This window comes from Mustelus asterias, chromosome 22, assembly GCF_964213995.1.
Source record: "Mustelus asterias chromosome 22, sMusAst1.hap1.1, whole genome shotgun sequence".
Lineage (NCBI taxonomy): Eukaryota > Metazoa > Chordata > Chondrichthyes > Carcharhiniformes > Triakidae > Mustelus > Mustelus asterias.
Genome location: NC_135822.1, coordinates 75,675,700 through 75,692,440, shown reverse-complemented (window position 1 = coordinate 75,692,440; position 16,741 = coordinate 75,675,700). Strand labels below are relative to the sequence as shown.

Genomic DNA, 16,741 nt, shown 5'->3' with positions numbered 1-16,741 from the left:
CGGCATCGAGCCTGGGCCCACCCACTGACCGGCATCGAGCCCCGGGCCCACCCACTGACCGGCATCGAGCCCGGTCCACAGACTGACCGGCATCGAGCCCGGGCCCACCCACTGACCGGCATCGAGCCCGGGCCCACCCACTGACCGGCATCGAGCCCGGGCCCACCCACTGACCGGCATCGAGCCCGGTCCACAGACTGACCAGCATCGAGCCCCGGGCCCACCCACTGACCGGCATCGAGCCCGGTCCACAGAATGTCCGGCATCGAGCCCGGGCCCACCCACTGATCGGCATCGAGCCTGGGCCCACCCACTGACCGGCATCGAGCCCCGGGCCCACCCACTGACCGGCATCGAGCCCGGTCCACAGAATGACCGGCATCGAGCCCGGGCCCATCCACTGACCGGCATCGAGCCCGGTCCACAGAATGACCGGCATCGAGCCCGGGCCCACCCACTGACCGGCATCGGGCCCGGGCCCACCCACTGACCGGCATCGAGCCCGGTCCACAGAATGACCGGCATCGAGCCCGGGCCCACCCACTGACCGGCATCGAGCCCCGGGCCCACCCACTGACCGGCATCGAGCCTGGGCCCACCCACTGACCGGCATCGAGCCCCGGGCCCACCCACTGACCGGCATCGAGCCCGGTCCACAGACTGACCGGCATCGAGCCCGGGCCCACCCACTAACCAGCATCGAGCCCGTGCCCACCCACTGACCAGCATCGAGCCCCGGTCCCACCCACTGACCGGCATCGAGCCCGGGCCCACCCACTGACCGGCATCGAGCCCGGGCCCACCCACTGACCGGCGTCGAGCCCGGGCCCACCCACTGACCGGCATCGAGCCCGGTCCACAGACTGACCGGCATCGAGCCCGGGCCCACCCACTGACCGGCATCGAGCCCGGTCCACAGAATGACCGGCATCGAGCCCGGGCCCACCCACTGATCGGCATCGAGCCAGGGCCCACCCACTGACCGGCATCGAGCCCCTGGCCCACCCACTGACCGGCATCGAGCCCGGTCCACAGACTGACCGGCATCGAGCCCGGGCCCACCCACTAACCAGCATCGAGCCCGGGCCCACCCACTGACCGGCATCGAGCTCGGTCCACAGACTGACCGGCATCAAGCCCGGGCCCACCCACTGACCGGCATCGAGCCCGGTCCACAGACTGACCGGCATCGAGCCCGGGCCCACCCACTGAACGGCATCGAGCCCGGGCCCACCCACTGACCGGCATCGAGCTCGGTCCACAGACTGACCGGCATCAAGCCCGGGCCCACCCACTGACCGGCATCGAGCCCGGTCCACAGACTGACCGGCATCGAGCCCGGGCCCACCCACTGACCGGCATCGAGCCCCGGGCCCACCCACTGACCGGCATCGAGCCCCGTGCCCACCCACTGACCAGCATCGAGCCCGGGCCCACCCACTGACCGGCATCGAGCCCGGGCTCACCCACTGACCGGCATCGAGCCCGGTCCCACCCACTGACCGGCATCGAGTCCGGGTCCACCCACTGACCGGCATCGAGCCCGGGCCCACAGAATGACCGGCATCGAGCCCGGGCCCACCCACTGACCGGCATCGAGCCCGGGCTCACCCACTGACCGGCATCGAGCCCGGTCCCACCCACTGATCGGCATCGAGCCCGGGTCCACCCACTGACTGGCATCGAGCCCCGGGCCCACCCACTGACCGGCATCGAGCCCGGGCCCACAGACTGACCGGCATCGAGCCCGGGCCCACCCACTGACTGGCATCGAGCCCCGGGCCCACCCACTGACCGGCATCGAGCCCGGGCCCACAGACTGACCGGCATCGAGCCCCGGGCCCACCCACTGACCGGCATCGAGCCCCGGGCCCACCCACTGACCAGCATCGAGCCCGGGCCCACCCACTGACCGGCATCGAGCCCCGGGCCCACCCACTGACAGGCATCGAGCCCGGTCCCACCCACTGACCGGCATCGAGCCCCGGGCCCACCCACTGACCGGCATCGAGCCCCGGGCCCACCCACTGACCGGCATCGAGCCCGGGCCCACCCACTGACCGGCATCGAGCCCCGGGCCCACCCACTGACCGGCATCGAGCCCCGGTCCCACCCACTGACCGGCATCGAGCCCCGGGCCCACCCACTGACCGGCATCGAGCCCCGGTCCCACCCACTGACCGGCATCGAGCCCGGGCCCATCCACTGACCGGCATCGAGCCCCGGTCCACAGAATGACCGGCATTGAGCCTGGGCCCACAGACTGACCGGCATTGAGCCCCGGGCCCACCCACTGACCAGCATCGAGACCCGGTCCACAGACTGACCGGCATCGAGCCCGGGCCCACCCACTGACCGGCATCGAGCCCTGGGCCCACCCACTGACCGGCATCGAGCCCGGGCCCACCCACTGACCGGCATCGAGCCCGGGCCCACCCACTGACCGGCATCGAGCCCGGGCCCACCCACTGACCGGCATCGAGCCCGGGCCCACCCACTGACCGGCATCGAGCCCTGGGCCCACAGTCTGACCGGCATCGAGCCCCGGGCCCAGCCACTGACTGGCATCGAGCCCTAGGCCCACAGTCTGACCGGCATCGGGCCCGGGCCCACCCACTGACCGGCATCGAGCCCGGGCCCTCCCACTGACCGGCATCGAGCCCCGGTCCCACCCACTGACCGGCATTGAGCCCGGGCCCTCCCACTGACCGGCATCGAGCCCCGGTCCCACCCACTGACCGGCATCGAGCCCAGGCCCACAGACTGACCGGCATCGAGCCCGGGCCCACCCACTGACCGGCATCGAGCCCGGGCCCACCCACTGACCGGCATCGAGCCCGGCCCCAGCCACTGACCGGCATCGAGCCCGGGCCCACCCACTGACCGGCATCGAGCCTGGGCTCACAGACTGACCGGCATCGAGCCCCGGGCCCAGCCACTGACCGGCATCGAGCCCGGGCCCTCCCACTGACCGGCATCGAGCCCCGGTCCCACCCACTGACCGGCATCGAGCCCCGGGCCCACCCACTGACCGACATCGAGCCCGGGCCCTCCCACTGATCGGCATCGAGCCTGGGCCCACCCACTGACCGGCATCGAGCCCCGGGCCCACCCACTGACCGGCATCGAGCCCAGTCCACAGACTGACCGGCATCGAGCCCGGGCCCACCCACTAACCAGCATCGAGCCCGGGCCCACCCACTGACCAGCATCGAGCCCCGGTTCCACCCACTGACCGGCATCAAGCTCGGTCCACAGACTGACCGGCATCAAGCCCGGGCCCACCCACTGACCGGCATCGAGCCCGGTCCACAGACTGACTGGCATCGAGCCCGGGCCCACCCACTGACCAGCATCGGGCCCCGGGCCCACCCACTGACCGGCATCGAGCCCCGGGCCCACCCACTGACCAGCATCGAGCCCGGGCCCACCCACTGACCGGCATCGAGCCCGGGCCCACAGAATGACCGGCATCGAGCCCGGGCCCACCCACTGACCGGCATCGAGCCCGGGCTCACCCACTGACCGGCATCGAGCCCGGTCCCACCCACTGACCGGCATCGAGCCCGGGTCCACCCACTGACCGGCATTGGGCCCGGGCCCACCCACTGACTGGCATCGAGCCCCGGGCCCACCCACTGACCGGCATCGAGCCCGGGCCCACAGACTGACCGGCATCGAGCCCGGGCCCACCCACTAACCGGCATCGAGCCCGGGCCCACCCACTGACCGGCATCGAGCCCCGGGCCCACCCACTGACCAGCATCGAGCCCCGGTCCCACCCACAGACCGGCATCGAGCCCGGGCCCACCCACTGACTGGCATCGAGCCCCGGGCCCACCCACTGACCGGCATCGAGCCCGGGCCCACAGACTGACCGGCATCGAGCCCCGGGCCCACCCACTGACCGGCATCGAGCCCCGGGCCCACCCACTGACTAGTATCGAGCCCGGGCCCACCCACTGACCGGCATCGAGCCCCGGGCCCACCCACTGACAGGCATCGAGCCCGGTCCCACCCACTGACCGGCATCGAGCCCCGGGCCCACCCACTGACCGGCATCGAGCCCCGGGCCCACCCACTGACCGGCATCGAGCCCGGGCCCACCCACTGACCGGCATCGAGCCCCGGGCCCACCCACTGACCGGCATCGAGCCTGGGACCACCCACTGACCGGCATCGAGCCCCGGTCCCACCCACTGACCGGCATCGAGCCCCGGGCCCACCCACTGACCGGCATCGAGCCCCGGTCCCACCCACTGACCGGCATCGAGCCCGGGCCCATCCACTGACCGGCATCGAGCCCTGGTCCACAGAATGACCGGCATTGAGCCTGGGCCCACAGACTGACCGGCATTGAGCCCCGGGCCCACCCACTGACCAGCATCGAGACCCGGTCCACAGACTGACCGGCATCGAGCCCGGGCCCACCCACTGACCGGCATCGAGCCCTGGGCCCACCCACTGACCGGCATCGAGCCCGGGCCCACCCACTGACCGGCATCGAGCCCGGGCCCACCCACTGACCGGCATTGAGCCCGGGCCCACCCACTGACCGGCATCGAGCCCTGGGCCCACAGTCTGACCGGCATCGAGCCCCGGGCCCAGCCACTGACCGGCATCGAGCCCTGGGCCCACAGTCTGACCGGCATCGGGCCCGGGCCCACCCACTGACCGGCATCGAGCCCGGGCCCTCCCACTGACCGGCATCGAGCCCCGGTCCCACCCACTGACCGGCATCGAGCCCGGGCCCTCCCACTGACCGGCATCGAGCCCCGGTCCCACCCACTGACCGGCATCGAGCCCAGGCCCACAGACTGACCGGCATCGAGCCTGGGCCCACCCACTGACCGGCATCGAGCCCGGCCCCAGCCACTGACCGGCATCGAGCCCGGCCCCAGCCACTGACCGGCATCGAGCCCGGGCCCACCCACTGACCGGCATCGAGCCCGGCCCCAGCCACTGACCGGCATCGAGCCTGGGCCCACCCACTGACCGGCATCGAGCCCGGGCCCACAGTCTGACCGGCCTGTCCAGCGCCATAGGATATTTGACAACAACAACTGGAGGTGGCGCCTGGATGTCGTTTTGTGAACTGGGATGGGAGGGAGATTGAAAGGACTGCCCAATTGCTGGCTTCTTGCTGCTTGGCCTCTCAGCAGCCGCCTGACTATGAAGAAGCACAAAAAGAATATCAGAGTGAGGCGTGATGTTGGGAAAGTTATGGCTAACAAGCGAATGCGCGATAAGGCGGTGAGCGGGACGCATGCGCGGTAAGGATCCTGGCAGGCGGTGAACAGGATGCATGCGCAGTTGGTTGGTCGCAAGCAGACATGAAAATGACGCATGCGTGGTTGGATCCTGGCAAATCCTCAAGCGGTCGCATGCGCAGAGTTACGGGTGCCGGGGCTGTGTTTGGAGCATGCGCAGAGTGGCGGAAGAGGGGCGGTGCTGGGCGCATGCGCAGAGTGGCGGTGGACAGGGCGGTGCTCGGAGCATGCGCATACCGGCCAGCAGGGGTTGTGTGCTGAGACTGCGCACTGGGTGTCGGGCTGTGCTAGTGATGGCGCTGAACCTGAGTCGGAACGGGCCGGCGCTGCAGGCGGCCTACCAGGATGTAGTGAGCGACAAGACCGCCACTGACTGGTGAGCACAGGGCGCGGTGTGGGAGTGATAGGGATGGGGGACAGCGGAGTGAGAGGCGGGATTGTGGCCCTGTGTGTGTGAGGGCTGAGGAGGGGGAACAGGCAGGGCTCTGGCCCTGTGTGTGTGGGTGAGGGCCGGGGAGGGGGAAGGGGGGCAGCCGGGGAGGGGGAAGGGGGGCAGCCGGGGAGGGGGAAGGGGGGCAGCCGGGGAGGGGGAAGGGGGGCAGCCGGGGAGGGGGAAGGGGGGCAGCCGGGGAGGGGAAAGGGGAGGGGAAAGGGGAGGGGAAGGGGGGCAGCCGGGGCTCTGATCCTGTGTGTGGGTAGGCATTGGGCTGGGGAGGGGGAAAGGGGGGGCAGCCGGGGAGGGGGAAGGGGGGGCAGCCGGGGAGGGGGAAGGGGGGCAGCCGGGATTGTGGCAGGGCAGCAGGTAGGAGCTGGATCCAGGGCAGTGTGCACTTAGGGACACTGCTGTCCCACTGCTCCAGAGAGGCCACAAGAAGGATTGGCTGATGTGGTCTGTATGGATTTTAACAAGACTCGTAGAATGGTGGAAACAGAGCGGCTATTCGGCCCTTTCTGTTCGGTCTGGCCCTCTGAGGGTGTCATTCCTCTCCTGGCATTCCCGACTGCTTTCCTATAGCCTGGCACATTGATCCTTTTCAGGTCGTTCTCCAATTCCCTGCTGAAAACCTAGTTGAATCTGCCTCCCAACACATTCTTGGGCAGCGCATTCATGATCTTAACCAGATCGCAAAGTTCCTCCTCACGTTGCTGTTGCTTCTTTTGCCAATCATTTCACATCAATCCCCTCTGGTTCTTGATCATCGAACCAATGGGAACAGTTTCTCCCTCTTGCCTTCACATTTTGCCTGAAGTGTGCCCTCAGAACTGAAAGACTGATGAGAGCCAGTGGGAATCAGAGAATCCCTACAGTCCAGAGGGTGGCCATTCCACCCATCGAGTCTGCACTGATTCACTGACAGAACATCTTACCCAGGCCCACCCACCGCCCTATCCCCACACATTTACCCCACTAATCCCCCTAACCTGCACACGTTGCACACTAAGGGGAAACGTAGCATAACTAATCCACCTAACTGCCACCCACAAGGGCAAATGGCAAATTGGATTTTAACTTGACTCGGAGGCAGGAAACAGGGGAATGGTTGGTGGTATTTTGGTATCTCGAAGGCTGTTTTCAGTCTGGTTCTGCAAGGCTTGGTGTTCTGGTGGTAGTACATACCAATATTGTTGACTTGAATGTAGCGGTCAGATTAACAATTCAGCAATCTCAAAATTGATTGTGTGGTTGATGGGAAGGAATCTGTCAACCGCAGGAAGATTTCAATGCTCTGATAACTGGGCAGGACAATTCCAAATGGAATTTAGTCTGCAAAGTGCAAGATATGGCATTGGAGCAGGGCAAAGGAATAGACAAATGACAGGATACTGAATGTTGCAAAGGAGGCACCTTAGAGTATGTGGCCAGAGATCTTTGAAGGTACTAGGACAGGTAGATCTTGTGCTTAAGAAGATAGATGGATACTTTACGAGCTGAGGCATAGAATATAAGAGTAGGCAAGTTATGCTGGAGCTGTATAAAACACTAATTAGACCACAGCTAGCGTATTCACACAGTTCTGGTGGCCATATTACAGGGACAAGCGAGACTGCATGGAGTATTTACAAGTGTTGTCAGAACAAAGAATTTCAGCAATACTGTAAGAGCAGGGAGGTGAGACCAGCTGTTTTCCTTGGCAGAGAGGTGACTGGGGGAAGATTTAATTTGGAGCATGAGTGAGTGCGCAGGAAAATTGTATTTCCCTTGGCGAGGTCAATAGTCAGGGACATAGATGTCAAGTAATTGACAGTAATTAAAGGAAAGTTGGGCAATTGTTCTATCCAGAGACTGGTGGTATACTCACTGGCTGAAAGAGAGGATGAGACAGAAACCCACACTACATTTAAAATACACTTGGTAAGTACCAACAGGGCTGGGAGGTGGGATGAGGCTGGATCACTTTTTTTTGGCTGGTAGAGATGTGATGTGTTGACTGGCCTCCTGTGCTGTAAGTTATTAATGTTTCAATGAAAAGGATCTGTAATGTGGGGTTATTGATGGCAGAGGTGATTGACTAAGTCACTGTGAACAAGGGATGTTTGGGAGGGGAAGAGGCGGAATTAATGGTCTCTGTCCAAGTTCCCCTGTGTGATTGGGGGTGAGAATGTTCTAACACAAGCATAGCGGGTAGAGGAATGGTTTGTGACACAGGAAAGCAACAGCTGACAGCGAGGTGGAGCGATGTTGAGGGGGTTTGGACTGTTGGAGGAAGGGGGAGACTGAAGGTGAGGAGATAGTGTGAAAGAACACCTTTCCTTGTGTTACACTCGATCCAGACACGGAAATAAAGGATGTGGACGGATCACCTTTTGCAGTTCAAGGGGAGTGAGTAAGCTGTAGTCATAGCAATTGTGAAATATATCACTGTGCTGCCATTGGAGTGGGTGCAGTGTGAAATAAGGAAGGGGAGCTGAGAGGGAAGTAAATCAGGAACTAGTGCAGTCCTTGCACTGCTCAGTGAATCAGAATGTGCTTGTTTGCTTTAACTGATCGCGTTTACAGTTTCCTTACTTTGCCCTTTTCTAGAACATAACCTCACCCAATCTCTGCAACATCTTCAGATCCTCTCAGCTTTCATCCCAAAGAACAATACAGCACAGGAACCGGCCCTTCGACCCACCAAGCCTGTGCCAATCACGTTTACCTATCTAAACCAACTGCCTGTATCCCTCTATTCCCCACCTGTTCATGTGTCTATCCAGATAAGTCTTAAATGTGGCTAACGTGTCTTCCTCAACCACCTTACTTGGCAGTGCATTCCAGGCCCCCACCACCCTCTGTGTGAAAAAACACTTCCCCGCACATCTCCATGGAACACTCTCTCTCTCTGCGCACGCCCCCCCCCCGGATTTATTAACTTTCCTACAGTGATGGTTTCTCTTGTGCTTGGCCCTGCCAGAGGCGACTGTTACTCTGTATCTACTCTCTCAAAACGTTTCATGATTTTCAAGACCTCAGTCCAGTCACCCTTCAGTCCTTGTCTTTTTCAAAGAATAAAGCCCCAGGTTTTTGCAATGTTAGTTATGTTTGCACGTTAGACTGTTGCTTCATGCATGAGCCACAAGAATTATCCAGACTTTGACATGCTAAACTGGTGATAGAATTTGAAAATGTGTCTAGTGATTAACCACAAGTTCTCAATAAGTGGAAACATGTTGGCCAGTAAAAGTTCACAATGATCTGTTCACTTGTTGGTTAACCTCCTTTCACAACCACACGCAGCTGGCTGGACCCCTGCACTGCCTCTGTGCACATCTCGAGTAGAGCAATCAAGTACCCCAGAATCAGAGAGATCGAAAGTCGACCCTCTCCCAGCTTATCTGTGTCGATTGGATGTGCAGAATATTCTCGCCAAATCCCGGTCCCTGATCACACCAGCGATTTGTTACGGACAAAGTCAAGGACTTTATCACCGGTCAGGTTGCTCAATCCCAGTCTGCTCGAGTGAAGTTACTGAACACTTTGTAATCAGCTGCCACACAAATGTACACTTGGAAAGAGAGGATGTTAATTCACTGCAGGGATACTTGGTTACCAATTCATTCTGAGCCCAAGATTGAATAGTGGAAGTAGGCAAGTTTCTGATTGTACAACAGATACCCGCCTTGAGTGGGAGCCTTATTCGTGGGCTTTTGAGTTTTGCTTCTCCAAGTTAGTCATCAGAAATTGCTCAGAATGAGCGTTGAGTTTGTTTGCTTTTCACTGCCCCTCTTTTCATCTCTGCTTTACTTCCACAATTGAAAATATGTCTTATTTCCCACATTCTACACCAACAGTGTGCCAGTCAGTGATCTCCCCAATCTGTTTAGGACATGTTTCGTTTGATTTATTATTGTCACATGTGTTAACATACAGTGAAAAGTATTGTTGCTTGCGTGCTTTACAGACAAAACATACCGTTCATAGAGAAGGAAAGGCGAGAGTGCAGAATGTAGTGTTACAATCTTGGCTAGGGTGTAGAGAAAGATCAACTTAGTGCTAGGTTGTTTGGCCACGGAGTTTGGAGATGCGTTTCGTAGGAATAATGTTGGAGGCTGAGCTGTAGTCGATAAATAGATGTCTTTGTCATCCAGGAGTTCCAGGGTTGAGTGCAGGGCCATGGAGATGGTGTCTGCTGTGGACCTGTTGCGGTGATCGGCAAACTGTAGTAGATCCAGGTAGTCCGGGAGGCTGGAATTGGTTCGTGCCATGACTAACCTTTCGAAGCACTTCATAATGATGGATGTCAGAGCCACCGGCTGATAGTCATTAAGGCACGCTGCCTGGCTTTCCTTACGTACCGGGATGATGGTTGTTGTCTTGAAGCAAATAGGGACCTCAGATTGTTGTAAAGAGAGTTTGAAGATGTCTGTGAATACCCCCGCCAGCTGATCCGCGCAGGATCTGAGTGCTCATGTAACACAGGCGGCTTAAAGAAAATTCCACAACTCGCTTCTGCAAATTCCTTTACCCTCCGCCCCTCTTTATCATCACTTGTCAAATCACATGAGAGTTTGTTGCCCTTCGCTTGTTATTCCCGCTGCCGAAGAAAGTGGTCCTACTGGTTCTGTCTGCTCCACACGCAGCAGCTCTTCAGTGCATTATGTTACAAAATAGCACTGTCTATCTCCCAGCTTGGCTCCCATCTTTACTATTAACGCCCAAACCCTTCCCCAGCTATCTTGTGAACCTGAGTTTCGTTCTTCAATGTTTCTCTCCGTTTGGCCCGACTACAAAATCACAGTGTGTTGTTTGATTCAGCCTTCACACTGGCCTTGAGCTGGGAGTGCTGGTCACCACCTCAGGGTGGAGGACGCTGCCTTTGAGGGCGTGCTGCGTAGATTCACCGGGACGGTAGTAAGAAAGAAAGAGTTTAGTTTTAGAGACTGTGTTGTCGAAGCTGAGTTTATATTCCCTTAGGTTTCGATGGTTATGGGGGGGAAATAAAGCTTGTATTTAAATGGCATCTTTGTTAATCTCAGTACCTCCCAGAGTGCTTCACATCCAAGGAAGTGCCTTTTGAGATGTAGTTACTGTTGAATAGTTGGCACCGGAGCAGTGTCTTTGCTGTGTGGGATCTTACCATGTGCAATGATCTGTGTTTTTGTTCAGTAATATTGTCTAATTGTGCATAAAAATACTAAATTATTTTGATAACATGGAGAGAGAAACTATTTCCTCTGGTGTGTAGAATCCAGGGCAAAGACTGCTCACGGCAGACGTGAAGGATCTCTTGTTCACACAGAGGCAGCTTGTGAACCTCTTCTACCACAAACAACTTGTTCCAGGACCACTGGAATTGGCAACAATGGATAGATCTTTTGTTTAATGGTATCACGGGATATCCCATAGAATTCCTACAATGCAGAAGGAGGCCATTCAGCCCATCACATCTACACCGCCTCTCCGACAGACATCTTACCCGGGCCCATCCCTAGCCCCATCCCCAAAACCCTGTGCATTTACCCCACTCATCCCCCTAACGACAAATCTCTGAACATTAACGGAGAATTTACCATGGCCAATCCACCTAACCCCCACACCTTTGGATTGTGGGAGAAAACAGGGGCACCCGGAGGAAACCCACGTAGACACGGGGAGAACGTGCAAACTCCGCACAGACCAGTGGTTCCCAAACTTTTTTCACTGGGCCACACTTTCGGAATAAAAATTTGCTGGCGCCACACCGAATTTTTTATTGATAAGAAATACATTCAAAAACAAAAAAAACAACTCCTTGCAGTGCTTGATTCATAACACAGAACACCACTACTTTATAATATGATCATGGGACATCGTCCTCAGCATCACTTGATGCTCTTGCTCTCACTTTGGAAAAATATCTATCCATGTTTAAATGTTTCTTTGATTGTCCTTGAATCTTCCCGCCACACTTGCCATCCTCTCTCGCCGCACCAGTGTGGCGCGCCGCACCCTTTGGGAACCACTGACGTAGACAGTCACCCAAGGCTGTAATTGAACCTGGGTCCCTGGTGCCGTGAGGCAGCAATGCTAATTACTGTGCCGCCGTGCCGCTTCTGGGTAAAAATGGCTATCCATGAAAATGTGTCTGCTTTCACAATTCTGAGCTATAATGTCCTAAATGCTTATGATCTACCCTTTTCATCATGTATTACCCTCACAAACCTTCATGCAGTATCTCATTGTTTTTGACATAGGCCTCATCTTCCTGCCTGGGAGATTGTTTCAAATGTTTCTCTTCCCACAATATGTGTTTTAAAGTTACCGTTGACTAATTTTAAAGGGCTTTATTATGTTAATTGTACCTGGCACATGGTCATATTGTTAGGTCTACAATCCTGACACCAGTGATATTGACAGCAGCGGGAAGAGAGAGAGAGAGGCAGGGGATGACTGGGCGTACGGTTCTGCTGCTGTCTGGCAGCAGTGTTTAACGACACTGGCGTTCCAAATCCTCAAAGGATTGATTATAACATGACTCATCTTCATTGCTCTGACTCCCCTGTGTTAATGTGAATAAAGATTGGTTGGAAGCATTTGAAATTCTGAAAGGTTTTTTGAAAGGGAGATGGACTGAGAGAAACAGTTCCTCCCTGCGGGAGGATGTATAACCAGAAGGTACAGATTGTCAACGGAACCAGTGGGGTGGTGATCATTTCCTTTGAACACAAGTCAGTTGTCGTGATCTGTAATGCAGTGTGTGAAAAGGCGATGGAAGCAGGTTCAGTCGGAGCTTTCAGAAAGAGAATTGGGTGAAGCATTGAGAAAAACAATATTTGCATGCCTGTGGGGTGAGAGCAGTATGAAGAGTGTGGTTCAGATGTTCTGTGTGAGCAGGAGTGTGAATTTAAACCAACGTTGTTGCGGGGAGAGGAAAAAGGACACAGCAACTGATCTTGCTACGTGTCGGAAACAGGAAACCAGCCAAAGAGAAGCTGAGCAGTCTGATTGGGGAGGAAGACAAGATTTGACCTGGCCCTGTAGCTGCAGATTAATTGTAGATATGCATTTGCATCCCTGCAGTGCAGAACAGCAGCAGGTCTGTATCTTGGTTCATGACTAACAGTTAACCAAAAGTAAGCGTTTTAACAACACCAGGTTAAAGTCCAATAGGTTTATTTGGTAGCAAATGCCATTAGCTTTCGGAGCGCTGCTCCTTCATCAGATGGAGTGAAACTCTTACTGTGTTCACCCCAGTCCAACGCTGGCATCTCCACATCATAACAGTTAACCACCCAGCACTCAGCTGCACTGACCAACTGTAGTCATTGTCAGTCTCCGTTTGATAAGCATTCACCAGAGAAACTGGTCTAAGAGTTAGTTCTGAGTCAGAGGAATAGTCATTGCACAAATGAACCATCTCGTATTCAGTCTCATTTAACACTCCCTTTCACGTGTCCAGAGAGGTCATCGCTGGTTGTGGCTTGGTTTCGGTGAGGACTATTCTCCGTGTCCAAAACCCTTTGGTTCACTCCAGAGAGAGGGTAAATTTTCAAAGCCGATCCCAGTGCAATGTTGAGGGGAGGCTATACCATCAGAGATGTCATCCTTGGGCTGAGGTAAACATCTCCCAGCTGATGAAGACTTGAATTGTGCATGGTATGATTCTGATTTGAGCTCCATTAACAGTGTGGAAGTAGTGAGTTGCATTGCCTCTGTCTAAACTCCATCTGAGGCACTGCCACTGCTTGCAATGGGAAATGCTGGCTGCATTTGGCAGCTTTTCTGTCTGGGTATTATCTCCTGTTGAGAGTGTGTACTTTGTACCATGTCCAGAGGGAATCTAACTGCTTTGTCTTCTGTTTCAGGGCACTTTTTACATATGAAGGGAACAGCAATGATTTGCGGTTGGCTGAAACTGGAGGTGAGGGTCACATCATCTCACTGCCATCAGTCACTGGCATCGGCTGGCATTTGAATTTGCATCTGACATTTCACAAAATCACAGAATCCTACAGTGCAGAAGAGGCCCTTTGGTCTATCGAGTCTGCACCGACACAGGCCCTGACCTGCCCACCTAATCCCACTTGCCAGCACTTACTTGGCCCATAGCCCATTTCTTCAGTAATAAGTGATAACCTCATTGGCCTGAGGTAAGATAAATGAAGCTGCTGTGGATTTGTCACGATATTTTTGTGATGAATTCATCTACCTAGTGGGCATTGGTTAGAACATAGAAAAAATACAGCACAAACCGGCCCTTCGGCCCACAAGTTGTGCCGGTCATGTCCCTGCCTACCTAGGCTTATATATAGGCTTACCTATAACCCTCAATCCTATTAAGTTCCATGTACTCATCCAGAAGTCTCTTAAAAGACCCTATCGAGTTTGCCTCCACCACCACTGACGGCAGCCGATTCCACTCATCCACCACCCTCTGAGTGAAAAACTTACCCCTGACATCTCCTCTGTACCTACTCCCCAGCACCTTAAACCTGTGTCCTCTCGTAGCAGCCATTTCAGCCCTGGGAAAAAGCCTCCGAGAATCCACCCGATCTATACCTCTCAACATCTTGTACACCTCTATCAGGCCACCTCTCATCCTTCGTCTCTCCAAGGAGAAAAGACCGAGCTCCCTCAACCTATCCTCATAAGGCATGCCAACCAATCCAGGCAACATCCTTGTAAATCTTCTCTGCACCCTTTCAATAATTCCCACATCCCTCCTGTAATGAGGCGACCAGAACTGAGCACAGTACTCCAAGTGGGGTCTGACGAGGGTCTTATAAAGCTGCATCATTATCTCCCGACTCCTAAACTCAATCCCTCGATTGATGAAGGCCAGCACACCATACGCCTTCTTAACCACCTCCTCTACCTGTGAGGCCGATTTAAGAGTCCTATGGACCCGGACCCCAAGGTCCTTCTGCTCCTCTACACTTCTAAGAGTCTTACCCTTGATATTATACTCCTTCATCCCATTTGACCTGCCAAAATGGACCACTACACATTTATCCGGGTTGAAGTCCATCTGCCACTTCTCCGCCCAGTCTTGCATCCTATCTATGTCACGCTGCAGCTTCTGACATCCCTCCAAACTATCCACAACACCACCAACCTTCGTGTCGTTGGCAAACTTACCAACCCATCCCTCCACTTCCTCATCCAGGTCATTTATGAAAATGACAAACATCAAGGGTCCCAGAACAGATCCCTGGGCACTCCACTGGTGACCGACCTCCATTCAGAAAAAGACCCATCTACAACCACTCTCTGCCTTCTGCAGGCAAGCCAGTTCTGGATCCACAAGGTAACAGCCCCTTGGATCCCATGCCCTCTCACTTTCTCGAGAAGTCTTGCATGGGGGACCTTATCAAACGCCTTGCTGAAGTCCATGTAAACCACATCTACCGCTTTTCCTTCGTCAATGTGTTTAGTCACATTTTCAAAGAACTCTACCAGGCTCGTAAGATACGATTTGCCTTTGACAAAGCCGTGCTGACTACTTTTGAGCACACTAAACTTCTCTAAATGTTCATAAATCCTGTCCCTCAGGATCTTCTCCATCAACTTACCAACCACTGAGGTTAGACTCACCGGTCGGTAATTTCCTGGGCTATCCCTATTCCCTTTCTTGAATATAGGAACCACATCCGCAATCCTCCGGAACCTCTCCCATCTCCATCGACGACACAAAGGTCATCGCCAGAGGCTCTGCAATCTCTTCCCTCACCTCCCACAGTAACCTGGGGTACATCCCATCCGGACCCGGCGACTTATCTATCTTGATGCTATTCAAGATTTCCAACACATCCTCTTTCTTAATGTCCACATACTCAATCTTTTCAGTCTGCCGCAATCCTGTAGTACAACCACCCAGGTCTTTTTCCACGGTGAATACCGAGGTAAAGTATTCATTAAGCATCTCTGCTATTTCTTCCGGTTCTGTACAGACTTTCTCACCTTCACCTTTTATAGGTCCTATTCCTTCACATCTCATCCTTTTACTCTTCACATATTTATAGAACGCCTTAGGGTTCTCCTTAATCTTATCTGCCAAGGTCTTCTCGTGACCCCTTCTGGCTCTCCTAATTTCTTTCTTAAGCCCCTTCCTACAAGCCGTATACTCATCTAGATCCCTATCATCGCCGAGGTCTCTGGACCTTTTGTACGCTTTCCAGGGATGCAGGGATCGGTTGCAGGGATCTTTCTGCCAAGATGCAGCAACTATGCCTCACTCTGTTCCTCATTAAACTTCTTGTTTAATTTATACTGAGAGACAGGGAAACTAATTTTGATTCTATATTTCAGTCAGTGTTGCGTGTGAACTTTTCATAGATCCTCATCAGCAGCCCCCGAGCCTCTCCAGTCAGATTTTTGTCTCCATTGCCACACTGAAACAGCCCAGGTCTAAGTCACAGGTGGCCATGATGTCATATCCTTCCTGCCCTATCTCCAAATGTTTGTCTTGCAGACATATGGGTCAGCCTCCAAATGACAATGCCATCACCCCTCCCGCCTCCTTGCTGAACTCTTCCCCTGCCTTTTATCAGCTTATTGGTCTGACATTTCATCCCAGAATAGCTGCACTTTCCTCCAGTCTAAACATCAATAAGATGGGGCCGTTCTCACCACACACTGTTCTGTTGCCACTGATTCCCCTTTCAGTGTGAATCTGAATCTCATCTTTGACCTTAAACTTGGCTCCCAATTCTTCTCCGTCACCAAGACAGTCTCCTTACCTTCCTTGAGAAGGAATGCATCATTCTTAACAAACCCAGGTGCAAAGCTTGCCCATTGTAAGAAGAGGATTGTGAAAGACTGTGTGCACACAGGACAACTTGTGCTGAGTTTATCTTCATTGCTTGTTCGTTTGCCATTTTCAGATGGGGGTCTTGAAGAGTTAGTGGAAGAACTAAACAGTGGGAAGGTGATGTATGCCTTTTGCCGAGTGAAAGACCCAAATTCAGGATTGCCCAAGTTTGTCCTGATTAACTGGGTAAGTGTCAAGCTGTGGCAATGTCAGTATTTATTTCTAAATGACTCGACAGTTTACTGTGAATGAATGACGGGG

At 55.3% G+C, this 16,741-nt stretch overlaps 1 protein-coding gene across 4 annotated transcripts in view; it reads left to right on the top strand.

Annotated features, from left to right (window-relative positions):
- Positions 1 to 5,504: 5,504 nt before the first annotated feature.
- The window catches only part of LOC144510192 (drebrin-like protein B), a 38,135-nt gene continuing 26,898 nt past the window's right edge, over positions 5,505 to 16,741 (top strand). For all 4 annotated transcript variants that reach the window (XM_078239667.1, XM_078239666.1, XM_078239665.1 and 1 more), the window contains exons 1-3: positions 5,505 to 5,646; positions 13,536 to 13,591; positions 16,554 to 16,666. In XM_078239667.1, coding sequence (XP_078095793.1) covers positions 5,564 to 5,646; positions 13,536 to 13,591; positions 16,554 to 16,666 — 252 coding nt within the window. In that variant the 5' untranslated portion in view covers positions 5,505 to 5,563. The remainder of the gene's footprint in view (positions 5,647 to 13,535; positions 13,592 to 16,553; positions 16,667 to 16,741) is intronic.